At 46.6% G+C, this 26,495-nt stretch overlaps 2 protein-coding genes across 4 annotated transcripts in view; one reads left to right on the forward strand and one right to left on the reverse strand.

Annotated features, from left to right (window-relative positions):
* LOC115403121 (zinc transporter ZIP10-like) overlaps positions 1-18,061 on the forward strand; it is a 34,152-nt gene extending 16,091 nt beyond the window's left edge. For all 3 annotated transcript variants that reach the window (XM_030111923.1, XM_030111925.1, XM_030111924.1), the window contains exons 5-11: positions 11,073-11,248; positions 12,090-12,254; positions 12,330-12,438; positions 12,517-12,822; positions 14,584-14,664; positions 15,974-16,164; positions 16,323-18,061. In XM_030111923.1, the coding sequence (XP_029967783.1) occupies positions 11,073-11,248; positions 12,090-12,254; positions 12,330-12,438; positions 12,517-12,822; positions 14,584-14,664; positions 15,974-16,164; positions 16,323-16,475 (1,181 nt within the window). In that variant the 3' untranslated portion in view covers positions 16,476-18,061. The remainder of the gene's footprint in view (positions 1-11,072; positions 11,249-12,089; positions 12,255-12,329; positions 12,439-12,516; positions 12,823-14,583; positions 14,665-15,973; positions 16,165-16,322) is intronic.
* Positions 18,062-18,769: 708 nt separating this feature from the next.
* LOC115403414 (dynein heavy chain 7, axonemal-like) overlaps positions 18,770-26,495 on the reverse strand; it is a 73,679-nt gene continuing 65,953 nt past the window's right edge. Inside the window, exons 59-63 of the mRNA XM_030112296.1 lie at positions 25,299-25,529; positions 23,591-23,743; positions 21,746-21,923; positions 20,885-20,988; positions 18,770-18,993 (exon numbers count right to left, since the gene is read on the reverse strand). Coding sequence (XP_029968156.1) covers positions 18,787-18,993; positions 20,885-20,988; positions 21,746-21,923; positions 23,591-23,743; positions 25,299-25,529 — 873 coding nt within the window. The 3' untranslated portion in view covers positions 18,770-18,786. The remainder of the gene's footprint in view (positions 18,994-20,884; positions 20,989-21,745; positions 21,924-23,590; positions 23,744-25,298; positions 25,530-26,495) is intronic.

The raw sequence follows: 26,495 nt of genomic DNA on the forward strand, positions 1-26,495 counted from the left end.
AAAGAAGGATGAATTTGTTGTAAACAAGCTTGAATACTATTATTTAGGCCTTCAGAGATCTATATGACATGACTGAAAAATAGCATCATATGTACACTTTAATGACAGCTGCTGTCGACTGCACTGCATGCCCATATATGGTCATTAGTGGGCTTCCTGTTGGATTTAGGTTATTGGTGTCAATGGGTGATTTTTAGATCTCGATGAGCTGAACACATGAGCACTTGGTTTTATCTCTCTACGACATTCCTACGGGCTGTAGCGGCCATTTTTTCCAAAAATGTGACTTTTATTTTGAAGGGCTGATAAAATCCACACCGTGTGACTTTTGACAAAGTTTGAAACATCGTTTGTAGAGAAGCATCTCCTCTTTCAGGCCGCATTACTTTGAGGTCTCTACGACAAACGGTCTCGGACAAGAAAATTTTTAAATGAGGAGTGATTTTTACTTTGAAAGGGAAATAGCGGACTTCCTGTTTGATTTAGGTAATGCATGTCAATGGAAGATTTTTAGATCTTGATCAGACAAACATATGAGCAATTGGTTTGATCTCTCTACGACATTCCTACGGGCCACAGCGGCCATTTTTTCAAAAATATGACTTTTATTTTGAAGGGCTGATAAAATCCACACCGTGTGACTTTTGAAAACGTTGTGCACATCGTTTGTAGAGAAACTTGTCCTCTATCAGGCCACGCTACTCTGACATCTGTACAACAAATGGTCTTGAGTGGTATAACGTTTTCTTGAGAAGTGTTTTTTACTTTGAAAGGGAAATAGCGGACTTCCTGTTTGATTTAGGTAATGCATGTCAATGGATGATTTTTAGATCTTGATGATACAAACACTTGAGGAATTGGTTTGATCTCTCTAAGACATTCCCACAGGCTGCAGCGCAGGAGTTTTTTTTTTCTCAAATTTTACACTGAAAGGGAAATAGCGGACTTCCTGTTCACTTTAGGTATAGGTATGTCTCTTGGTAAATTGTAGAGCTCGATGAGACGAACTCATCCATGTTGATTTTATTTCTCTGCGACATTCGTGCGGGTCGCACTGTCCATTGTAGTGTTGCAAGTGCGTTTTCAGACTTCAAACTTTAAGGGTTAATAAAATCCACACCCTGAGACTTTTGAAAAAGTTTTGAACATCGTCGGAAGAGAAGCTTGTCCTCTTTTATTTGGCACCAACCTGACGTCTCTGCGACAAGCGGTCTCAGAGCAGATAATTTTTAAAGGAGGAGTCATTTTTTGCCAAATTTTACACTGAAAGGGAAATAGCGGACTTCCTGTTGCATTTACGTGAAAATTATCTACGTCGTTATTTATAGATCTCGAGGAGACGAACGCGTGAGCGGTGGTTTGATCTCTCTGCGACATTCCTGTGGGCCGTGGCGCCCATTTTACTGTTTCTAGGTGGCGCTAGAGAGCGGATGGGGTTATGGGGTTAATTTTTTAATTTTATCAAGTGGTCCACCGGTCCACATGTGCGTGCCAAATTTGGTGAGTTTTCATGCATGTTTAGGGGGTCAAATTAGTGCTTGAGTGCGTCAGTAAAATAATAATAATAATAGGGGAAACAAACGGACGAAGAACAATAGAGGCCTTGCCCTCAGGCAAGGTGGCCTCAGTTGAGGCCACCTCGCCCTCGGGCTCGGTCCCTAATTATTATTATTGTAATACCAAATGATTACATGACACTTTAATAGGTTCCAGAAAATTTTTCAAAACTGTAAAAGTTCTTCAATCCTCAAAATTTACCTCGTATGCTTTGAATATGGAGCAAATTACAGTGTCTTTCAAAATGTCTTGTAAAATCAAGATGTTTACTACAGGAACTATTGCAATAATTCACTATTATGAATAGAGGAGAAAAAACTAGGTAAAATGCAGTATTGTGATAAGAATGTGTGGAAAACTCAAGTCTTTGCCGTGGGCCAAAGGAAGCGGTTACAGGGGCTGAACCTCAGAGACTCACTGAGATGCTATCAGCATGTGTAACCTGGAGAGCTGGAGCTCCTCTGCCGGGAAGATCTGCATAATAGGATGCTTATTCAAAGTAATCAATCCGTGTTTTATCGGCAGGAATGATTAAAGGCGGTCAGGAGTTTTAACCGTGCCCCCCGTGGGGGCGGTCCAGTAGCGTTGGCTCCATCCTCTTCTCATTGTCAGTGTGCTGATCGAGCAGCTCGTCCGTGGAAGAGGATCAGTGCAAAGTGCACTCACATGAGGCCAACATGCACTCTGACAATACGAATGAGTCGATGTGTTTCACATCCCAGGCTGTAGTAAAGTCACTTCTTGTATTTATTCAGCTTCAACAAAGAGAAAGAACCTCTGTTTTTATTACAAACTGTTAACCGTGCTCTCTGATCTTGATAACACAGCCGCATTGTGTTGGTTTAACTTTTGGTGATACTCCTAAATGTTTCTCTGAAACAGTGATTCTCAACGGCTGCCTGTTCATGAGACGTTTACCTTTTTTGAAACTACATCTCAGTGGAGATAATTTTTGTTTTAGTATGGCCGTGAAAGTGTCTCCCGCTCGTGTGATTTAGTGAACTGCCGTCTCCTGCTAATGACCTAAAATAACCACTGACCTGGTCAATTGTGGAAGATTGAGTGAGGATAATGAATGTGGGTGAAGCTGTAAATGTTTAGTTGTCTGTACTCACCGTGGTGACATCTTCAGTCTGCGGCTGCCACTTTTTGTCAAGACTTGTGAAAGCTTAATCTCTTTATGGAGCAGTCACTGCAGGATCTCACACATTTTTAGCCTGAGAGCATTTGATGAGTCGATCTTAACACACTAGCTATTTATGCACTGTGTGCAGAATTATTAGACAAGTAACTATTTTGGCCTTATCTTCTCCAAGCTGCAAAAGTGTGAGTCTTTATTGGATTCAAGCGTTTATGTAATGAGGGAGGATGCTTCCTCAGGGGATCAATACCTAATATTAAGGTGTGCATAATTATACAGATTCTTTTCCTCTAAAAAGTAAAAGAAAAACAAATCTTTGAGTGGGATGTGGCTTGCTTGAAGCTGCAAAGTTACTGCTTTGTAATCACAGAAGTGTTAAACGTTTTGGTACAAAAAATCAACTGGGTCAAAAGAAACGTGTTGGCAAGAAAGATAGAACAAATAAAAACCCAACAAAATAACTGCCAAAAATAAATAAATAAATAAAGCTAGAAGAGTCTTCCAGTGCTGACTTATTCCTCAACTGTAACCTGCCCGGAATACCCAGAAGTCAAGGTGTCCAGAGTTCAAGGCTGAATTTCACTCCAACATTTAGCAAGACATCTCAACTGAGCCAAAAAATACTTGAAGACATATTTCTCAAAGGTTTTTTTTTTTTTTTTTTTGTGCATTATTGTAACTTTAACAGATGGCAAGAAACAAGTGAAATGCTGGAAAATACTAGTTTTTCATTTGGTTGCCCATTAATTCTGCACACTGAGGTATTGTGGAAAGAAAGAGGAAAAAAAAAACCTCACTTGTACTCCCCTGAATATTCAGGTGCGAGCTTCGTTAACATTTTAGATTGAGTGAGAGCACTGTCTTTAAGAAATAAAACTAATCATCAAACATACAGCTTGCCTAGTAATTCTGCACAGTGCGTTCAGTCATTAGAGCTCATTTCAGGATTCTTAGCTCAAAACCCAGTGACTTTGGAAAAAAGAGACGTGGGCTTATTTACATGTTTCAGCTCCATCGGTGGATCCGCGGTGCAGCCTGTGTTTTCTCTCGGACCGCGCAGGTAAACTTCTGCTGTGGGTGTCGAGGGCGTACATAAAAACCAGCATGGCTCTCCTGGCTCCTCCAGTGTCGCTTGAAATATGTCGATGCATCCAGATGGCGTCCTGGAAACGTCCAGCAATTAGCATAGTTATTGGTTCATTCATTTCTTCAGTCAGTCAGAGGTCCCAGTGAGCAACTGCATAACTAATGTCCATCAACAGGGGTTGATGGACAGCGGACGTATGAAGAGAGTTGATTAGTGTAGAGAAAGCGGTCCTGGGTGTGCCCCGAGGGTGGGCTGTAACTCATGAATGAGCAAGTGTTCAACTTCATACGAGAAAACATGGACCATCTCATGTGTTCAGTGGATAAATGCTCCTTTCGTAGTGTGTTTTTAAAAGCATGTGTGATCAGGCACACTGGGGGAGTGCTTGGGAAAGAGTGCCAAGGTTGGTAGTTTAACTCTTTACTTCTGCCTGCTGCTGAGTTTTATGGTCTCTGTACCTGTAAGTGAGCGATCACGTGACACAGGTGGAGACTGTAAAACGTTCACTCAAGCAAAGTACACTTGCCTTGTGGGACACGAGAAGCTCCACTAAGACACCCGGAGCAGCTGAGTTTGTGTTTGCTGCTTCTAAGTCTTTCTTCAGGATGTTTCGAGGCTCTCGCAGATGCTGCGATTGTGTGTGACCGCGCTGATGTGGTACACGACTGGCTGCCAGTTGTAGATGAGACAAGATGAGCCTTCCCTGCACAACAATAACCCTTAAAGTCATCTACTTTCACCACCAGCGCCTCCAGGAGAGAAACGATCTAACAGTTGAGCAGTTGTTCTAGGAGCACTTATTTACCGGGAAAAGGGCAAGAAAGGGAAACCGGGTGATCTTGTGAGCCCGAAAAATAAGAGATCCTGTCAGATTAAAACCAGGTCACGTAAGCTTCTGTCTGAGTGAATTGGTCCTATCATATTAGCATCAGATAAAGCTGTCTCACCACTATAGTGTTGGTTTTGCTTCAAACACCAGCAGGCTAACTCATGTCTTGTCACTGAACTAAAGAATTGTCCTGCCCGACCCATACATGCATTTAGACATGGTGTCCTGATGGTGAGTTTGACGTGTTGCCCACAACGCAACTCAGAGTACTTTGTACTCTGACCTTTCACTGTTAAACCAGTAGCATGCCTAAATACACCGACAAATAAAACTAAGCAGCGATATGTGATAGATTCTGCAGAGTTCATCCTTTTAGTCCTTTTCATGTCTTTTTTTTAAATCAAATTATATTGTCTGCTGCGAGAGTAAATGACGTCAAGTTTGTCCGAGTGTTCAAACGTGCATTTCTTCCTGGAAAACTATCCTTTTTTTTTCCCACAGTGTTGTATTCTGATCACATCCCTTAATCAATAGTATACAAAAAGAAAGCAGCTAAAAGACGAGCGATAAAGAAATGAAGGTCAGTGTGAAGTCCCACTCTCAGACTCTTTGCTGTTTTTAGTTTCTTGAGAATGCGAATTATAAAAATCACAGCGTTTTAAAGTTAATGAGTTACAGGTCGTGAAATAAGACTCATAAAGCCATAAAAGCTTCATACAAATCAAAGCCGTAACCTCAGATTCTGTGTGCAGAAAGAAGGTTACGCCGCAAATCATTGGGATTTATATTGTACGCTACATTGCCGTGTGCGTATTAGCAGTCCGAGCATGTAAATCTCACAGAGCCATCTGGAATAGAAAAGTATTCTGAATTAATCGGTGTTGCATTGATTTACTCTCACGTTCTGTGTCTTTGCTGTAGTTTTAATTTAAAATGTAGGCAATAAGTTGTGGAGCCTGTAACTGTAAAAAAAGATTGTAACATTTTCTGACTTTGTTTTTAATTAGCGGCTGCTAATGTTGTTTCTTTATGATGGATAAAAAAAAATTCAGTGTTTCCTTTGGGGATGGAGGAACGCTTGAGTTCAGCAGTGAGGTGAGAGGAATTCCCTAAATGTACAGCCCCCTAAATCTGTTAATTATTGAAGACGCACTCCTCTCTGAGCTGCCGCTGTCACATTTGCCTCAGGCAGGCGTCGTGCCGCCACCGAAAACACTCATGAAAATGGTAATAACAGCACAAACAGGCCAAAAGGCCAGCCGTGGATCCTCATTAAGGCGAGAACTGAAGGCACTCCATCCTCCAGAACGCCGTACCAGGACTCCGCCGCGGACCTCGCCACACGCCGCAGCGCCGCCCCTCATTTACCTCCCGCTGGCGTCCGTGGGGGACTTAAGAAAACTTCCTCTGCGGTCCCCACTCCCTCTCTTTTTGCGGCGCGCCAATTAGGAGAGCCTAAGCGACACCCTGGGCCCGTTGCTTCTGAGCTGTGGCTCACAGGAGATACGTAATTGGAGAGAAGAAACAGGCCAGACGGTCTCCTTTTTCCTCTCTCCTACTCCCCCATCACCTCCTTCAATCACCCCACAGAAACCCCCCCTCACACACACTCACTCTCTCTCTCTCTCTCTGCAGGACTGCATACAGGTAATGAGATAGAGAGGTAGATGAAGGACCTGCAGTCGTGGACTGTCTGGCTGATATATCCAGTCGCCTCTCAGGGTTACCCGGTGTTCTGCCTGATGGCGACAAATAAGAAAGCAGCGAAGCACAAAACCCGCGTTCCTCTTAGGAACCTGAACACCGGAGGTAGCCGGAGAAAAACCTGTTATTAAAGACATTCTCAGCCACGTGAGAGCGTGAATTGAGCCCGTCCAGTTTGTTCGTCTTGTTTATGATGCCGCCACCGTAATTATTCAGTATGTTGAATAAAGCAGACCGGACAGACTGGTGAACATATGTCTTTAGAGAGCCAAGTAATAAAGTGTCTCACAATTTGGTGTTTTGCGTTGATCTATTAGAGGACAAAGGAAAGCAAGGTTTAAAAACAATACAAAAAGTGGGCGTGGCATTTGAGGGAAAGCTTGTGCTCATCCAAGATGGCAGCCAAACTGATCGCCTCGCGTCTGACTGAACGTCAGAGTGAAGGAAAGCGAACACCAGCTGTTTCTCACTCATGCTGTCTTGACTTTTTTGGACTTTCAGGGCAGCACCAGAGGAGACTTCAGGCTGTCAGACCGTAAAACCTCAAATATAAAAGCTGGAGCAGAATTATACGGCCAGTGATCAGTCTTTATGCCACTGCCTGATGGCAGCTGTACGTTAGAGTTTTAATGTTGTCACGCGTCTCTGAAATACCAGAGGCTTCTTCACATCTGGCTCACACGCTCGCTCTCACTCAGAGACCTTTTATTCTGTCCTTGTTGTCCGTAGTTAGATAATGTGGGTCATTGTGACCTGGTCTCAGTGCAGCCAACACCTTGAAGATAAGATAAGGTCTCTCCTGTCATGGCAGAACACTGTGCATTGACATGTAAGATGACAGCTTTTCACCCCTGACAGCATCATATGGATGAAATCAGCAGCTTAAAGAACGTGAGATAAAAATGTGCGTTGCTGTTAAATACAAACAGTGATTTGCTTAATTAAATTACAAGAGCAGTAATTCAAGCAGAGCTGTTAGAGCCCCGACAGAAGCTGTTAAGTCTGAGAGTTTATCTTCCAAAGACGAGAAAATTCACAAGTAGCCTCTCTGACAAGTGTTAAACATATTTATTTTATATTTATATTCTTTCTTAAGTGTTTTTTTTTTTACAGAATGCACACAGTTAACATTTAGATCCAGATTTTAAAGTATTAAAGTTTGAGTTCCTAAGAGACAACTTTCATTACAGTCCAAGCTGTTAGCTGTTTTTCACTCCATTCCCAGTGTCTTAGCTACTCTTACAAGCATATTTCCTCTCCCTGTTGGCTAGCTGCTAGCCAAACCTGCAAGACCGTCGCATGCCGATGTGTCAATACACTCGGCGAGCCTGCTTTGGCGAGCCGACAGAGCAGGATCCACAGACTGATGTCTGCTGCTCCACTTACTGCTGTCTCGCTTCCTCCTTTCTTCTCTCGCTCGCTGGCGAGTTTCTCCTCTGTACGTTTGACCACTATGTTGCTTTGATGGACACGTGGACAAGTTACTGGGCGGGGGTGACGTAGGGCCCCTTTAGGGAGATATCCGTCATTCGACCACTGGTTGCTTGATGGGGTTGTGATGGGGTCGGTCACTGCAGTTCGTACCTTTTAAGACATTACTGTGGTTTGAAGTTGGCCGTCCCTTGGGGGCCCTGTAGTGGCCTCGGGCCCAAAGCAGCTGCCTGCCTTACCTGTTGACAAACCCCCCCACTTCTGGGTGTCCGCTCCCCCGAGGTGCTTTAAGCCTCTCAACCTGTTCGCCAAGATGCCATCATTTTTGTTTCCTGAACTAATCCATGTGGTAATGATCCACAATTAAATAAGACGTTTTGTAAATAGTTCTGAAGATTGACTGTCATCTGCGACATTGTGTTGGAAGCATAATGAGTATAAAACGTATCGCCACGGGCAGTAATTTCCCCCGGCCCGTTCACGATGAGATGATGCAGATAATAGTCGCCCCTGTTTACGGGGACAAGACCGGCGCGAGCAGAGGAGGCCGAGAAAGTTCCTCTTCACGGCTGAGCGAGCCGCTCTCACTCCGTCCAGCTGGCCTATTGATCCGTGGCACAAACTGTGGAGTAATTAAACACAACAATGTTTGATAGGCACACAAACCAGAGGTTTTCTAAGGCCTTGCACCTTGATCCCTCAAAGTGCATCACCACAAATAGGCCATGAGAGAGCTGTCAACAATAAATAGTATATTTACTGTCTGAATAATTCATACATACCGAGTTTAGGTTTGGCCTGAACTCTTGACTTCACTGCTCGGTCAGAGGGGAATTGAAATGAGCGTCAGTCATGTTTTCCTCATGTATCGAGCACAACTGACAAGTTTAAGGAAAGTGGGCAGAAAAAGTTCCTCATCAGAATAAGTAAATGCCTCGACTCATGTAAACTGGCAGCGAGCGTCCCTGAAGCTCAGGACGAGTGGCTGTGTGTTCAGCATTTAAGCGTGAGGGCCTGCCTCTTTAGTGGGAACGTTTCCCCCGAGAGGATCTCCAGCCTCCTGTTCCGAGTGGCGAGACTGCAGCCTGGGGACGGACTCCTCCTTTCTTTATGGAGTGGTTTTTAATCCTGCAGCTGGGTAATGGTACAGAAACAGCTTGATTCCCGCTCTCGAAAGAGCGCTCCGTCAGGCGCAAGACGCGTTTCAGATCATCTCCTCAAAAGCCTCTCCACCTGGGGCCGATAACACCGGGAGCCTGATTTTACTGGTATTAGCCGTTTTCCCCCTCCTCTCTCTCTCTCGCTCTCTGGGTGTCTTTGTTTAGATGAATTAAGCTCTGTGAGAACTCCGTGATCTGTCAGATGTTGTCTGGTAAAGGAAAAACCTTGAGAGGAAACGCAAATGTGAAGAATCAGCAGTAGATTCAGACACGTCCCACCAAAACAAAGGTACTTAGTTTAACCTGAGGTCAATTTGACAGATTATTAACTCATTCTGTGTCTGTGGCCTCATTTTACTTCATGTTTCCAAGTGAAGAGAGAGGTCAGCAAATAATAGATTAGACTAGATAATCTTTATTTTGGGGAGATTTTCATTGTTTCACCAGAAAGTGGCCCTTATTAAAGCACACAAACAATAATACTAATAAATACTATATAAAACAGTATCGACAATATTGAAACGAGACTGTTGTGGAATTTTTGGTGAAACAGATCCAAAGATGACGAGATGAGGTTTCAACGCTGCACAAGGAGGTTTTCATTTTAGGATTGCAAGGGTTACAGACAAGTCAGCTGACTGACAGTAAGGCTCACGCAGAACTCCAACCGTCTCTGCCATGGCTTCAGTCACCAGAATAACGTCCGTCTGCTATTCAGGTGAAAGTTTATGACTCCTCTCAGCTCAGGTCAAGGCAGTGTGTCCTTCACACAGTTTCCCTGGAAACGTGGAGTCAGAATATGTTTCATACCAAGACTACTGGTGACTGTAATTTGCGATAATGTTGGTATTGATTGGATTGAAAGATATTATTATACGCAGTGAATAAATGAACAAAGTATGTGGGACACGGGGCGGTTTTGGGCACTAGAAAGTGTGGGTTGGGGGTCATGTGACGGGTGGTGTCGCTGACAGCAGTGCTGATTATAGAGGCTCACAGCTGCAGGGAGGAAGGACCTGCGATGTTACTGCACTCAGCATCAGTTTAATGATTGATAATATGGTAAATTGTGACTTTTTTGATCATTTGAAATTTGTTGCAATTATATATTTTGAATATTTTGAAGAATGCTTAGCTAATGTCTCTATTTCATGATGTTTTCCATTACTTTTCATGGCATTTGTTTTTGAACATCTTGTGTGTTGTGATCTTGAAATTCCACTTATTGAAACAGATTTCAGAGCGAGGAATTCGACCAGTAGCGACAACAAGCAACCCATGTTGTTGTCTCTGTGTGCGCTCCGGTCACATGCCCCAAAAAAATTCTCAGCCTGCGGGAAACTTCACAATAAAATCCTTCACAGGTTCGGCCTTCTCTCCCCGCTGCACAGGACAAGTTTCAGCATTAATTGCCCTAAAATGAAAAAAGTTGGGATTTGGCGTTCTTCAGTTGCGTTGTTCTTCTGAAGTCAGTTCTGGGAGTGTGAGGCGCAGTATTTCAGTGAGTAAATGTCCTTTAGCTGAATGACAGCGGCGAAGGACCCGGCGCCGCTTTAGCAGACGCGGCGGCGCCGTGACATTGAATTTCATACCACATTAAACATTTTGTCGTCTTTGTCGAGTCAATCACAAACTTTTTTTCCCCCGCTTGCTCTTGTGCTGTGTTTTTGAGAAGCGTCCTGCGCTGACAGCCGGACTGACACTCTAAGTGATCGTGTACCTTCCTGCCTTTCTGTCTCCCGTGCGTCGCGGCCTTCAGTGAAGAATGAGGCGGGTAGCGCTCCGCCGAGATGTCACATCATGACTTTGGCTGTAGGCGTCAGGCGGCGTCCCAAGGACGGCGGGATTGAAAACCTCCGGGGAATGCTTTTTTTTTTTTTCCTTCACACGGCAGCCGGAGAGAAAAATACCTCCGCCTCACAGCTGTGCGATGATAAAGCTGCAGGTGTTAGCGGACTTCTGTAATTCCTGGAAGTGATGACCGCACAGACCCCCGCGTGTGCCTCAGCTCGCTTTTTCTTTTTCTTTCTTTTTTTTTTTTTTTTTTGAAGGTTGTCTAAAGTTCAGAGTGCGGTTATCAATCAGAGCTGTGATGCAGCGAACAAAGCGCTCACGCCCTGAACGTGTCAATCACAGCAGTGTGGCTGCTCTGTGTCCCTGCAGGGTGGGTGTGGCTGTGGGGCTTCGTCTCCATCACCGTCATCAGCCTGCTGTCTCTGCTGGGCGTCGTGCTCGTGCCCATCCTCAAGCAGTCCTGCTTCAAGTTCCTGCTCACCTTCCTGGTGGCGCTGGCGGTGGGCACGCTCAGCGGCGACGCTCTTCTTCACCTGCTGCCTCACGTGAGTACTCTCCACGGCCAGAAACCACCAGAGAGACCTTCCTTTTTATGTAAGTTGCTTTTTATCAGGAGACAAAGGGTCACCTCTGCAAAACTGAAGACGTTGATGATACATTCCACTGTACAGTATGTCTGCTTGGTTCAGGTTTTGGATCTGGGATCAATAAAAATATAAGCATGGAGACCGCTCCAGTGTCTGCAGTGACATAAATGCTGAGCGTCATAAATCATGTTTTGAAACATTGCTGCTCTTTGTGGAGCTGATAAAAACGAGGGTTTTCAGATCAGTGGTTCAATAGTTTTGGCTTCGGGCATCAGATGAGTAATGATCCGAGCAGGAGAAACACACAGGCGTCACGCGCTGCGCTCGGCTCCGACGCCATCACGTCACACCCCAGTGGTTAGCTTTATGTTTGAATCAGATGTTCACAATCAATAACCCAGTAGAAGATGTTATTAAAATAAATTGGTTCTCGCCATAGCGATCCTCCGACTGTCTCGAGAATCACAGATGTTTAAAATGCTCTGCAGCCACAGAGTGTCTGATAGAGACAAGAGCAGGTCTTGTTTGTCTTTTGTAGATGTTTAGATACGGCGTCTCGGGCTAAATTCCCTCTTGGATCAATGAAGGGAACTTATCAGCTCCACATTCAGGCCAGTTTGAGTTGTTTTGAGCAGGTTAACGTCCAAGTGTTGGAATGCGGTTGAGTTTTGCCCCACTGGACTCAAATTTGATCATTTATTTTATTTTTTCCTGACATTGTTTTTTTTAAGATGAAGTTAATCAATCAAACTGCAACAGTCCTGTAAAACCCGGCTGAACCGCCTCGCTCTGCTTTCAGTCTCAAGGGCAGCACGACCACAGCGCACACAGCGCCAAGTCCGACATGGACCTGGCGACGGAATTCGACGGTGTGTGGAAGGGTTTAACAGCGCTGGCCGGCATCTACCTCCTCTTCATCATCGAGCATTGCATCGGCATGTTCAAGCACTATAAGGACCAAATGGTGAGGCGAGGAACCGGACCCCGCGTCGCAGGAAACGGTCGGCAGACATTAAAGTGTGCGATCGATCATTTTCAGAGTCAGAAGAAGAGGAAGCAGGAGGGGAAGATCGGCACGAAGCTGTCGGAACACATGTTAAACCGGCGCTCCGACGCCGAGTGGCTGCACCTGAAGCCTCTGAATGAAGGTGAGAATCAGGATGGGAACGCCTCGACAGCAGCTCCGCCGTCGCCGCCGCCGCTCTAACGGCCCCCCTCTCACCCAGATCCTGACGGCACCGCGGTCTCCTGCGACAACGGCCACAACGACACGCAGCTGACGGAGCTCCAGACGCCCGACTCGCCCACCACCAAGACGCCGCTGGCGCCCGCAGGCCTCCGGGCGGACGGGTCACCCATCAAGGAGAACGGACGCAAAGCCAAGTCGCACAGACACTCGCACGGCCACGGTCACTCGCACGGAGGCAACTGCCACTCCGACCAGGAGATGAAGGACGCCGGCATCGCCAGCATCGCCTGGATGGTCATCATGGGAGACGGCATGCACAACTTCAGCGACGGCCTTGCCATCGGTAAACTGCCTATCTTAATTCACTTAATCAGCCCAGAAAGCAACAGTTTGTAGTTGGATGCTATTGGTTCATTTGCATTTGGGGGCGGGGCTTGCCCAGAGGTAGTGGTCAGGTCATTTTATTTTAGTGAGAGTGTTATTTCATCACTTATTACTTTTCAGTTTCACTCACAGTGACAGTCTAGGTTTCTTAAAGGAATACTCCGAAGATTGTGGACCCACGCCCTATCCCGATCGTTTACACAGTGAGATAAGCTCATAAATACCTTTATTGTGTCCGTTCGTCCAGCCGCGGGCTCCCAGCTGTTAGCATCGTAGTTAGCTTAGCTCAACTGCGGGAGGTGAAGAGGAAACAAAGCCGGACTGACGAAAGTGGACAAAATACTCCTTCCAGTGGTCCAGGGCACGGCGTATTAGCACGTGAAGTAAATCCGAATGGTTATAAAACATTTTAAAAGACGTGTTTTCCTTTTCAATCCGTTAAAATAACGTGTTGATACACACAGACCTGCACAAGCATAGTGCTCCGCGGAAGGATAGACCGGCGCACAGAGGCCGAGTCTATGCTTCTACTGCTGTGCACCGGTATATCCTTCCGCGGAGCACTGCGCATGCGCAGGTCTGTGAGTATCAAAACCTTATTTTAATAGATTAAAAAGGAAAAAAACGTCTTTTAAAATGTTTTATAACCATTCGGATTTACTTCACGTGCTAATACGCCGTCCCCTGGACCACTGGAAGGAGTATTTTGTCCACTTTCGTCAGTCCGGCTCTGTTTCCCCTTCACCTCCTGCAGTTGAGCTAAGCTAACTACGATGCTAACAGCTGGGAGCCCGCGGCTGGACGAACGGACACAATAAAGGTATTTATGAGCTTATCTCACTGTGTAAATGATCGGGATAGGGCGTGGGTCCAAAATCTTCGGAGTATTCCTTTAATCAAGGCTTGAATAAAGAACTTTTATTGCAGCTGTAGATGTTGATAAAGTCGCTCGCTTGAGCCATAAAACACTGACCTTGACCTACTGGAGTCAAAGACAGTTTACACAAGATCTTTTCTCATTTATTGGAATAGTTGAATTTTGGTTTTCTTATTATTACTTATTTGGCTTTTTTCTTTTTGATCGTTTTGTATTTTCTTTAACTTTTAACTTGACACTGCACTGAAGCTTTGTTTGAAGAAATATTGCGAAATAAATCTTGATCGCATGATCTGCCAGACAAATCACGACTAGATGTGTTCCTGAAAACACTCAGCCCTCGTAGAATTCCAGTGAAATTGTTTTATTGTAGTTTAGTGAAGGTGGCGTAGCCAGTGTGAAAATAGTCACAGATGCATAGATTGGTGGAGAATTATCCCCCTACACACTGACACACAGTGGAATTCTGAGCTGTTTTATGAAGTTTTTTTTTTTTTTTTTTTTTTTCCTTCCACACATCTAATTCCTGGAAGTTAAATTCAAATGAATGATCTTCACCGGTAATGAGCGCTCTGCGCTCACACAGCACATCCTGTCAGCTCTCCACCCTGAAACGTAAATCCTCAGAAACCTGTTGGCTGTATCAACACCGTGCGAACTGAAGTTTTCCGAGTGAAAGGCCCGCTCGGCAGCTTTCAAGTCATTCTTCAGCTGCCTCTCTTTTGCTGCTCTTGAGCGAGATGAGCAGATTGGCACGGTTCTGAGGGAGGAAAGCGGTATCTGTCTTGTCATCTGACTCCCCCGTCTTGTCGTCTCCCTGACTCTGTGATCTCGTCTCTGCAGGCGCGGCGTTCAGCGCCAACCTGACAGGTGGCATCAGCACATCGGTGGCAGTTTTCTGCCACGAACTGCCTCACGAACTCGGTAAGTGCACCCGGAGAAGCCCCAGAGCGCCCAACAGCAGCCGGCTCCTCGCCGCTCCCCGAGCCGAGACTTTTAATCATCGCTTCAGAAAAAGAAAGTGTCCATCTGAGCGTTTTTTTCAGCAGAGAAAAGCACCTGTCGCTTCATTTGGGGGCGTTTGTCCTCCTCGATGTTTGTTTACGGCGAGAGCAGAGCGGCCCGGAGACCCAGACGGCGGTACGGATGATGTGTCTGGCCGCTGCGCCCTCTCACGGCCTCGCCGCTCCGCTTGATGAATAGAGTCGTGTCGATTACCGCAGTGTGTGAATCGCTGAATAACGGCCCCGGTTTGTCTGGCTGCTCCCTGCTGCCCGGATCCGCAGGGATCCGGAGAGAAAAGGGATGAAACGCAGTCTGGTTCAGCTTTATGTCGCTGCTTTCTGAGAGTTGGGGGTCAGGGGCGATGCGGTTTGTGAGCCGTCGACGCTTCTCGGCAGCACTCGGATCGTCTGGAGCGACTCTCTTTGCGACTTTAACGTTTCCCGTTGATGCCGAGCCCGCCGCCACGCCCCCCTCCACACCGGGTTTGACGAGCGGCGCCTCTCCCCTCGGCTCCTCCCGAACACAAAGAGGCGTCCTGCGACCGGCAGCTGGATGGGAAGAGGATGATTATGGGGCTTCTTTAACCACCCGCGGTGAAGCTAATTGGCAGTGATGGGTGTGTTAATTGCGGTAGATGAGGCGGCGAGCGCTCGAGTGTCTGACAGTTTGGAGCCGGGGAGGCAGGAAATGTGAAGGTTGAACAGAAGCAAGAGGGAAAAAAGAAAAAGTGTCATCGAAGCGAGGTGTGTTGGAGTTTCTCTTTAACGTCTCCCCTCGTTTCTCCGGGGCTGATTGATGGATGAGAGCCGAGCGGTAATATATTCATTGTGGTAATTAGCCGGGAAAAGAGGACGCTCGCTACACGGCGCGGGGAATGTAGGCCACCCCCTCCTCTGCGTTCATCTCTTTCTCCACATCCAGGGCGTTTCCGCCGAGACTCGGCCCGCCAGCGGCGGGAGAGTCGCAGAGGCCTCGGCCTGCATGGGTAATCACCAGACGGAGTTTCAGACGCACTCCTGAGGAAGTCCGGCTCCGATTTAGTCAGGATGAGCCGCAGGGAGCCCGCTGATCGCCGCTGCCGGAAGAACCGATGAGAGAAATCAGCGCGACGCTACAATAACGCACTCTGTGCATAGTTAGGATTGAATTTACTGCTCTTCAAAACTCTGCTGAATATAGATCCTGTACGAGTGTCGCCGTGTTAATGTGCGTCTCTCCCGGCCGACAGGTGACTTCGCGGTGCTGCTGAAAGCCGGCATGTCGGTGAAGCAGGCCATCGTCTACAACGTGCTGTCCGCCCTCATGGCCTACGTCGGCATGATCATCGGCACCGCAGTGGGCCAGTACACGCACAACGTCACCAACTGGATCTTCGCCATCACAGCTGGCATGTTCCTCTACGTGGCTCTGGTGGACATGGTGAGTTGGCGCGGCGCTGGCAGCAGCCCCGAAGTGATAATTTCCCCCCCCCCCCCTTTTCTCACCTCCTCGGCAGCATTAGCTTTACTTCTGCTGCCTCCTCTCTCTCTCTCTCTCTCGCTCGCTCTCTCCCCTGACCTTCGCTCTGCTGTGTGCAGCTTCCAGAGATGCTGCACGGGGACAGCGAGGACCACAAGCGCTGCCAGCTGGGGCACTTTGTCCTGCAGAACCTGGGCATGCTGACCGGGTTCGGCATCATGCTGGTCATCGCCATCTTCGAGGACCAGATCGTCCTCGACTTCGACTTCTAGTGGAGGACGGCGGGGAGGGGAGGGGGAGTCGGGCGCATCGGTGTTGTTCTTCTCGGCCTTATCGCGCTCCGGCCCTGCATGCAGTGTGCGTCTCATTCCAAACAGGCGGCGGCTCCGCCCCGCTCCTCCGTCACCTCTCCCCCCGTCCGCTCGCGGCCCAGCGGCTCGCTGCACATCCTTCACCGCCTGTTGTTAGTATGTCGTCGTCATCGTTGCGCCGCCATCGTTTCCCCCGTCTCTCGTCCGCCCTCCACGCCGAGCTTCGGCCACTTGGAGCGCCTTTAAAAGAGCGAGCGGGAAGCCCGAGTGTCAAACTGAATAATCTCTGAATGTCTCTTTGTCTCTACCACCGCCTATAAACCAGAACTTGAAAATTGATCGAACTTCTTTTATAGCAACAATAAAATAGTTATTTATAATGTTTACTGTTGTTTAGAAACAAAACATATTTTGTCCTCGAATCTTAAAAGGTTATTTAATTACATGAGCTGGGTGATGCCCCCTCCCCCCCCCTCTGGTTCATCTGAATCATATCAATGCTGGTTTTTAAATCCCAAAGAATTCTGTGAATGAACCCAGTGGTCACAATCTCAATTCATATTTAAGTCTCGCAGTAAAGAATCAATTCAGTTGGATTAACTCTCATGTTACCATTCATAGATCTTCCAGAGAGTTGGTTTGTGCTCACGGTTCAGATTTTTAGTGGTTATAGTGATGATTGCTGCTGCCAAGACTTCGACAGATGAACATTTTACCGTGATCAGTGTTAATTTTGTTTGGATGCTCACAAATATCTGACCAACCTTTCTGTTTTGTTTTGTTTTGTTTTGTTTTGTTTTGTGAGGGTTTTGACAATCTTTAGCCAAACGAGACTTCTTTGTCTTGCTGTGTTTTCTTCGCTGGTGAGAATCAACAGCTGGGAAATGTGACTCGGGGTCAGCTGGGTCTCACGGTGCCGTAGTTTATTGGTGCGGAGCGACGACGTCTCACATCCGGTCTAACGGGAGCCGACCCGCTCCGGTGGGAGGATCTGTAGATACCTGATGTGTTTAGTGTCAAGAGTTCATCTGGAGGACAAACGCTTTTCTTTCTTCTGCTGTTTCTTCTTTCTTCTTGGGTTTTTTTTTTTTTTTTTTTTTTGTGGATTTTGATTTTCTGACAATCCGAGACGAACTAAAAACGACACACACACACACACACACACACACACACACGCGTCACAGCAGAACAAATCATCAAAGTCAGATTATTTATTCTGAAGAGCATTCCCCTGTGTGAACCACTCACTGTGGATGAGCAGTGGCTGGTGCTTGATGCCCCCACCCCCCCGTCCCCTCCTGTCCTGTCCCCACCCCCTCCACCCCCCACCCACATTCCATTGGCTGCTACAGCTGCTGGACACACACACGCACTGTGCGTCTATATGTGCGTGTGCGTGTCTTCATCTATCCTGTCACTGTGTGACATCCATGCTCTGTGTCTTATCTGGCTGTAAACCATCGAAGCGTGCATGAAGCATGACCCAAAGCGGTACGGACGTCGTGTCGACTCTAAACTCATCCAGATTCAAGTATTGACGACCTTTTGTTACTTTTCAAATGAGCAGTGTGTGTGACGATCACGCAGGAGTCTCCGGGGCGTAGTGTGGCCTGCGTTACAGGGGTCCCGTTCTTTCGGAAAACGGTTGATTTGTACGTCGTGTCTTATATATTTAAAAGTTATTGCAGCTGAACATGAATGTATTTGTATCCCAGCTGTTTTCCATGATATTATTTTTGTACTTTGAAAGTTTCTTTTTTTTTTTTTCTTCTTATTTTGGTTAATGTATTAATAATTTAAATCTGAGCTGCCCTGTGGAGTGTTCACTGATACTCTGTAATGCTTGAAACTCTACGCCCTGAAGTTTTCCTGCTGTTTTGGGTGCTCCCCCCCCAAAAAAAAAGAAGCCTTGTTTTTGCTTTATGTGTATATTTGTTGAAAATCTGGATATAAAATGCAAAATGTGACATCATTGCTGTTTTTCTGTCTGTGCGTTCTCCCCATTCTGAAAAGCAAATAAACTCTGGAAAAAAAAGATTCTGATCCCGCTCTCTTGCTGGTTGTGCTTTTATCTTAAAGAAAGCCCAGTGGGGTCACGGCGGCGTGACGCCTCTTATCGGCTCCTCGCCGCTCATATCTGCTGCTGTGTTTGTCTTTCTGAATCTGTTCAGGAAGCAGGTGAGTAACTGGACCCCGTCCCCGCCGCCGGTCACCCTCTCAGAAAAGGCCACAAGGCGCGTCTGCTTTTCTTTTATTGGCTTCGTTATGAACCTCATGAGCTGAGCTGGCAGAGCAGAGCGACGCCCCGCCTGATCCAGTGCTCCGGGGGGACGTCGGAGTTCAGCGTCATGGCGACGACGTAGTTGGTGGAGTGGCCCGTGGTGGACAGCGTCCCGCGGCGCTCGCTCGTCTTGTAGACCGGCGCCACGTAGCACATCCTGGGTGGAACCTCCTCCCGCTTCATGGGCTTCAGCCACATCTTCGGGAGAAGAACGGAGAGCGGGAGAGGTTACTGAGGGGCCACGGGGGGCGGCGGGCGGCGCCACTCCGAGGTTATTTTTGACGCTGGATATTTGGCATCTGGCATAATTCCACTACAGCTCAACACTCCTGATGAGGGCAGCACGCCGTCCAAAGGTCAGAAATAGTTCCCACAGTTTGACCTCGTGCTGCTTCTCACATATCTGGAAACAGTAAGGTCGACTGCGTCGTGATATTTTAATTTAACAGTTCATTTAGCTTGAGAAAACATTCTAAAACATGCCAGAAGTCTAGAACTGTGCCTGTAGTGCACACACACTGCCAGACTGGTAAAATAGTACCATAATCATATAATACCTTAATCTCAAAATGTGAATTTTTGTTGTGGTGTGTTTGAGATGAAACTTGATATCTTCTTAATGTCTCTTTGGTCTATCTTCAGTTGTTTCTGCAGGTCCAGCAGGCCAGTCCTGCTTCCTGACGCGTTCTCCACTTCAGCAGCGTGCCCTCCATCTCTTCTCACCCAAGCATTAACTTACAAATTGGAACTTTTGGGGCCTAAACTTATAAAACAAAAGCATCAACAAGGACAGGACCCCCCCGGGCAATTAAATGGTCTTGGTTATGCAAAAATAAGTAAACTGGGTCACTCCAAAAACATTTTAACCCCCTCCTCCTCCTCCTCCTCCTCCCAGTAAAATCAGAAACAGTTTGTAGCTCTGCAGCTGAAGAGGAGTCGTATGGCGCCACAACAGGGGCCTCGCTGAAACATTAGCATTTCAAAGCTCGGGCGGCTCCATGGTGATTTTTTTTTTTTTTTACCCACCGCAAATAATAAACACATTTTAATTAAGTTCCACTCTTCTCAGAAACTGATTCTGTTAATAAGATGCCCTGGAATACGTCTGAATATTAAAAAATAGTCAGTCTTTTGCATTATTCATGGTCACTTGGATGTATTGTGGCGCGGAGCGAGCCGAGGAGGGAAAAAGGCTCCATCGGTCGTCGGTCTTCGCCAGTGGCGCTTGTTTCCATCACTCCCGTCAGTCTGTTTTTATGCTCCATATCAAGCTCGGTTAATTAATAAAAAGGGTGGGAAGTGAAGGAGACGGGCGTCCTGCGGGCGGAATGTAAAACAGTCCGGACAACGAGGAGCCGAACGTCCTCCAGAGTGAAGCTGCTGATCGGCTCCTCGCTGCGCTGGAGAAAGAAAAACCTTGTCGGGGCTTTACACACTCGGTCGCAATGTGCTGTGAGCACAGATAAGATATTTTCTGAGGCCCGGAGGGAGCCGCAGCAGCAGAATCAATAAACCTCTTTCCCTCAAACTTTATGTAAGAATCGCTTACGCAACAAAGGAGTCGGGGTTTTTTTCTTCTTCTTCTTCCTTTCTTCTTGCGGTTGCCTCCTTGCTTTACACTTTGGATTCCGAAACTCACACTCAGGCTTAATAGTTGCCCGCACTGAGGGGCTGAAAGTGATCAATGTGAAATAAACCCTCACGCTCCTCTTTCTCTGCACGACGCAAACTGACTGAGCTTCAAATGCATCTTCTGAGAAAAGGAATGAGCAGCCGAGTGTGAGCGAGCGAGGGAGGATAGGTCCACTGACTGACTGATTGTGTGTGTGTGTGTGTGAGTGTGTGCGAGTGTGTGCGAGTGTGTGAGGTCCACAGACTGAGTGAGAGCACAGCTCCTCTCCAAACTCTCCCAGTCATCTGCTCAGAGTAGCAACTTCTTCATTGACCCGCCGAGGGCAGTCGATAGAAACAGCTGTTCAGTATGGGCAGGAACGTGTGTGTATGTCTTTATCTGAGTGTGTGTGTGTGTGTGTGTGTGTGTGTGTGTGTGTGTGTGTGTGTGTGTGTGTGTGTGTGTGTGTGTCCTCACCACAGGCATGGGGTCGTGCAGCACTTTGGGATGGGATTCAGCCAGTAGTTTGGCCTTTCTGTCCCAGCGGGCCCCGTCAAGGAACAGTCCTCTGATGTACACACCTGTCTCACACACACACACACACACACACACACACAGACACACAGATGTAACATCTGCTCATCATGCAGTACACACCTGAAGTCTCAGCTTTTTTCTTTTTTTTTTAGGAACTTCTAATGAGAAAAAATGTGATAAACTTGATTAAAGCGATTCTGTTTTCCTGCACTTTAACTCTTTGCCTGATCTTTGGTGTTCAAGAGAAGAACTTGTCTCAAGAACTGAGTGGATGTTATTAACGTAAAATCAAACTTTTTTTTTTTTTTTCAATCATTGTGAAATTAGCTCAACATGAGCTAAACTGATTACAATGTAAAATTAAGTGGAGTCATTCAGATGGCAGATTAATGTCAGTATCTGCATTTTCACATCCCTATGAACACTATGAAACAGGTTTCATACTTCTGGTTCTTGGAGTCTAATTTCATGAAGCTGTCCTGACCTTGGAGATATGAATTATTCTGACCAGATCGTTTCATGAATGGAGCTGAGGTGACCTCTACTCTCGCATTCATTTCATGTGAGCTCCTTGCGATGATCGTCTGAGGAAAAAGCGGGTCCATAACCGGACCGCTGGCGCCCCGCCCACATCGTACATGGACGCACAAACACACTGCGGGCCTGGCGGTGGTGTTGGTGTGACGGGGGCCCAGCTGGGGGCTGATTGAGGCCGAGCTGCGGGCTCAGCGAGGGGCTGAAGCAGGCCAGAGCGGCCGCCTCTGCTCCACGCCACTGGCTCCTCCTTCTCCCCGGTCGTACCGTCCTTCGGCGGCCGGGTGAACTGCCGGTCGTCCAGCACCTCGAAGTCGAAGCCGAGCAGGTCGATGGGGACGTTGTGTTTCCGAGCGTAGTTCTGCTGGATGCCGGTGAGGAAGGCCTGCGTGAAGAAGAAGCCCGAGATCCAGAAGACCGCCGGCGTGCCTTGGTCGTACCAGTCCTGAGTGACGAGAGGAAAAATGAAAGACAAGCGCACGACTTCAGTACAGCTGGCAAAAAAAAAAAAAAAAAAGATAAAAAATAACCCTGTAAACTCTGTTATTAATCATTTCTCACTTAAACACTGAATTAGGATGTCAGAGAGCGATCCCTCCTGATTCCTGGGGAGTTTTCAGTCTGTGCCATGGATTGACTGACGCGCTGATCGCAGCTCATTACCAAGCATCCAGGAGAGAAAATGACCATCTTGGCAGCTTTCATTTGGGTTTATTTTTTTGTTTTTTTCTTTTTGGAGGCGGGACACAGCTGTGCAGTCAGCAGCAGACAACAGGCGTTTATATTCGAGCACGCTGACGGAGAGTTCATCTCTTCTGCAGTGCGAGGAAGGAAGCCGGCGAGCTGGAGGCTCGTTTCAGGTCAGAGGAGAGAGAGCGGCCGCGCAGCGACAATTACGAGTTAAACCTGTGATTATTGTACAAATGTAAGATGGATTTTTTTTTTTTTTTAAATTTGATGTAAGTCAGGAAATGTGGTGTCGTAAAGAGTGCGGTAAAGAAACTGTATTTCACAGCGGGGTGAATCAACGCTGAAGCGAAGCACCTGTGACTCAAACAAAAAAATGCTCCCAGCAAGCAAAAAAAAACATTCCTGATAAAGTACTCTTTAATATTGTGATGATAAACATTTCACCTCTGCGCGGCTCACAGAGGGGAAACATTTTCTTAAATCCTCTTTCAACAAGACACACTATGATGTTTCTACACTATAGAAACATTCCAGGAAAAAAAAAAGGGGTGCTCTTTCTAGGAAACTTGTGACTCCTGTGGGAACTCATGGGTGGACGTAACACACACACATATGCACTCACACACACACACACACGCAGCATTCTTTTTCACCCCACTGCGTCCTGATGTAAAGCAGGGACGGCGTCTGCTGAACTCTGGGACGGAGCAGTTCACTCTGCAGACTCACATGTGGGCCGGTCATGTGGCTGCCAGGACTTCCTGTACAGAGCTGAGTGGAGCTGACCTCCCAAGCAAAGCATCCTGGGAACTGACGCGTGACACAGCTTAAGGCCGCTCCCACACCGCTACATGTGTTTAACTTTAACTCAGATCAGAGGAAAAACATTGAACTAAGCAGCGACGGGAAAGATACTGATTACATCTGGGAAAGTAAAAAACAGGCAGAGCAGCTTTTTACTCTTCCAGCAGACTTTTATATTTTATATTTAAACGTCTCAGCTAAAGTAGAGATTACATATGAGGGATTATTTTGCAAATAACAAAAACAAAAACTTTTCTATTTCTGGTTTCTTTCTCTGTCTCCTCTTTAAGGCTTACAAAGACAAAGTAAAAATCTGTCTGTTGTTTTAACTGAAATATTACTGAGAGGGTCGCACAGTGAAAAACATGTTTTAATATTAAAACATTTTTTGTGCCGTGACAAAGTGATGCCAGTTCACTTAGTGTGGATTTTCGTCTGCGGCTGCAGGTTGAATGAAAATGACGGCGCAGGTGACTGTGTGTGAGTTAATCTGTGAAGTGACCGGATCAGAGCGGACCTGCCGGCTAGTCAGAGGTCGGGTGCGCTCTGATCACACGGAGCATAAACCGCCTGCTACTCAGCGTTCCTGTGATGTTTGGATTGAAGAAAAGACGGCACCTGCAGGAAGCCGAGCCTCTCCAGGAAGTCGTTGACGTAGCTCCCCAGCGGTTTGAGGCTGGGGTAGGACTTCTTCATCCACAGGGCCGGGATGCGGCCCGTCAGGATGCTGCTGACCACCTCCTCCAGCTCTGCAGACATCACCACCAGGCCCTGTAGCACAGGGAGCCGCGGCACAGCTTCAAACACACACTCGTTGCTCCAGTCATGTTCTGACGCTAAACTCTCTAAAGAAATAATGTGACAGAAAACCAAATAATGGAAAGTCTTATTGCTCTGTGGGGGGTCTTTGATACCGGAGTGAAGGAGGATGTACTCATTCTCCCTCCTGACTCTTTCATGCTCTGTCGGATTCACTCAAAGCCAGTTCAATAAGGTGTTTGAATGTTGCATGATTCCTTCCAGCCTTGAATGTGTCCAGCTTTCTGTTAGCTTATTTTATTTATTTATTCTATGAAGCAGCTCAGTGAAGTAAATGACTGCAGTATTAATAGCCTGACGGTCAAACTGCTATTGAGTCTGATATTTTCTACATCTTGAAAAGGCCTGATTGTTGCGGAAAAGAGGCTGCAGCTGACAAATACTCCTCTTCTTCATTTCTTCATGGATCCATGCCTCCTGTGCGCAACAAAGCAACAGATGCGTGCGATGTGAGCAACATAAACAGGCTCTGAATCGCAGGTGAAAGCCTTTTTTTTCTCCACACCAGAGGTGTCACAGTCGCTTCAGTTCAGGGGCCATAAACCTAAACTCCAGTGGGCGGGACCAGTCAAACGAGAGCTGATCTGTTCTCAGTGTGGCTTTGATTCAAACGTTTCTCAACCAGCAAACAGCAGAACTTCCAATGAAAGACTTTGTGAAAAAATCGACTTCTTCACTTATTGAGGAAAAGTCAAAGTTCTGTGTCTTCTGTATGAATGACTTTTCAACAGAGCTCATGAAGCTCACATGTTGGTCCACGAAGAGGATTGTGTACTCCTGTTTTTGAGTGTATGTTAAGTGTGTTTGTTAAGTTTTAGCAATCTTTATAAGTTAAGGTATTTATTTTGAAATGTATACAGACGTCATGTCATTCAGCCGTGATGCTGCGTCTCGCCAGATGTCCACATGTTGAAGTGGCCCTGATTAAGATACTTAACACTAAATTGCTCCAAACAGACATTGCATACCTTCCCCAATGGCATGTGGCATTGTTTATGAACGGCTGAATGTGAAGGTTTTACACACAAATTCCTGTTTACATGCAAATTTTTACTAAAAAGCGCCAATGAGAATGCAATTTTTTGAAAAATGGCTCCTAAGGTAGAGCATTGTGGTGTAAATGGATCCTAAGACACTGAACACTGAATTTCTCCAAAGAGACGTTGAGCGCCTTCACCTCGGTATGTGAAAATGTTCATGTGTGTTCTCAGACTGCTAACGTTTTGAAAATGTCTGCATGTGGTGCACTGCGCTGAGCGCCTGCACTCCCTGATTTGTGAGGATGTATTAGTGGGGTTGTGCTACTCCAACAGCATCACAGAAATGTAAAATCAATGGCGATTCATTATTTAGCCTTGGCGTTTATCTGAAACAAACACATTTGGTGTGATTACAGCGAATTCAGCCACAGAAACTCAAACTATGTGGATCCCTGTCAGGAGAACTGAGGCTGAGCTTCAAGTTAATACGTCTCCTTCCTGCCTGTCGCTGCTCTGTCGGTGCGTACCTTTATGGCCTTCTGAATGTTGGTGCAGGAGTCTCGGATGGTGCTCAGCAGGTTGTTGAAGCGGCCCATCTCCTGCACCAGCACCGTGTTCATGCTCTCATTGTAGCTGGTGGGGAAGCGCCTCATCGCCGCCTCCAAGTCGAAGTCTCCAGGCAGCTTGCTCAGGATGTCAGCTGCCACATCAAAGACCATGTCGTCTGAGGATTTGGCATCTCCGCCTGAAGAGCGGGACTGATCAGAGACACGGAGCGGCAGAGGACCGATGAGAAGGCGAGGCAGGATGTGTGGCTCGCGTCAGATTGACACTTCATCGGAAAATTATCATTTGCTATCTTTGACTTGTCAAATTATACATTCCCTTTTAAGGACTCTCTCACGCTTGCTGCTATTTTCGATCCTGAAAAGATCTTGATGTTAAGTGGCTTTCAAAAGCTGCCTCCTCGTCGCTTACTTTGTGTCATCTTTGTCCAAAGGACACTGCATAATTGCACCTTTCCTTTCTTAATTTGCAGGCATCTCTCTTGATCGCCTATAGCTCCTCGTATCTCTGGCCACAGAGGAATACTGGCAAGTACAATCTGAAGATTTCATCACAAGCCGTGAGATGAAAGGCTTCACGTCATTTCCCCTCGCTTCTCCCGCTCGGTAATTTGAGATGCTCTTATCAGCCACTCTAATGATCGTTCATGCTGATCATAATTCACTCTAATCTGCCAATCCTTTGCTTTTCCTCACACACCAACTTGCACCATTTACCTATATGATGCTCGCTAGCTAGCGAGCGGTAATGGATAATCACGGGCTAATGGCGGCGCCGTTACAGTAGGAGAATGATGAATAGCTGCTTGGTTCCATTTAAAGTGTCTCCCTGTTTATTGGTCATTGAGACAGATGAGAGTGTGTTAGATGCTAATGAAGTCCACACATGACTGAAGCCATTATAAATCTTCTTGAATGGAAGCGAAATGAATAAAATGCCAGACTCCATGGAGCGCTAATACCATCGTGAGTGACAAAGCATTTGGTCTGTAGCAGGTATGCTCAGAGCCGCCGTGCACTTGTTTATTATCCAACTAAGTTTCCAAAGGAATCCAGTCGATTTGATCTTTAAACACAACAAAACGTATTTGATGAGGGAAGAAACGTCGCTCTACTGCCTCTGAAAATACATAAATGCAAACACGGATGAATAAACAC

This window comes from Salarias fasciatus, chromosome 16, assembly GCF_902148845.1.
Source record: "Salarias fasciatus chromosome 16, fSalaFa1.1, whole genome shotgun sequence".
NCBI classification, from domain to species: Eukaryota; Metazoa; Chordata; class Actinopteri; order Blenniiformes; family Blenniidae; genus Salarias; species Salarias fasciatus.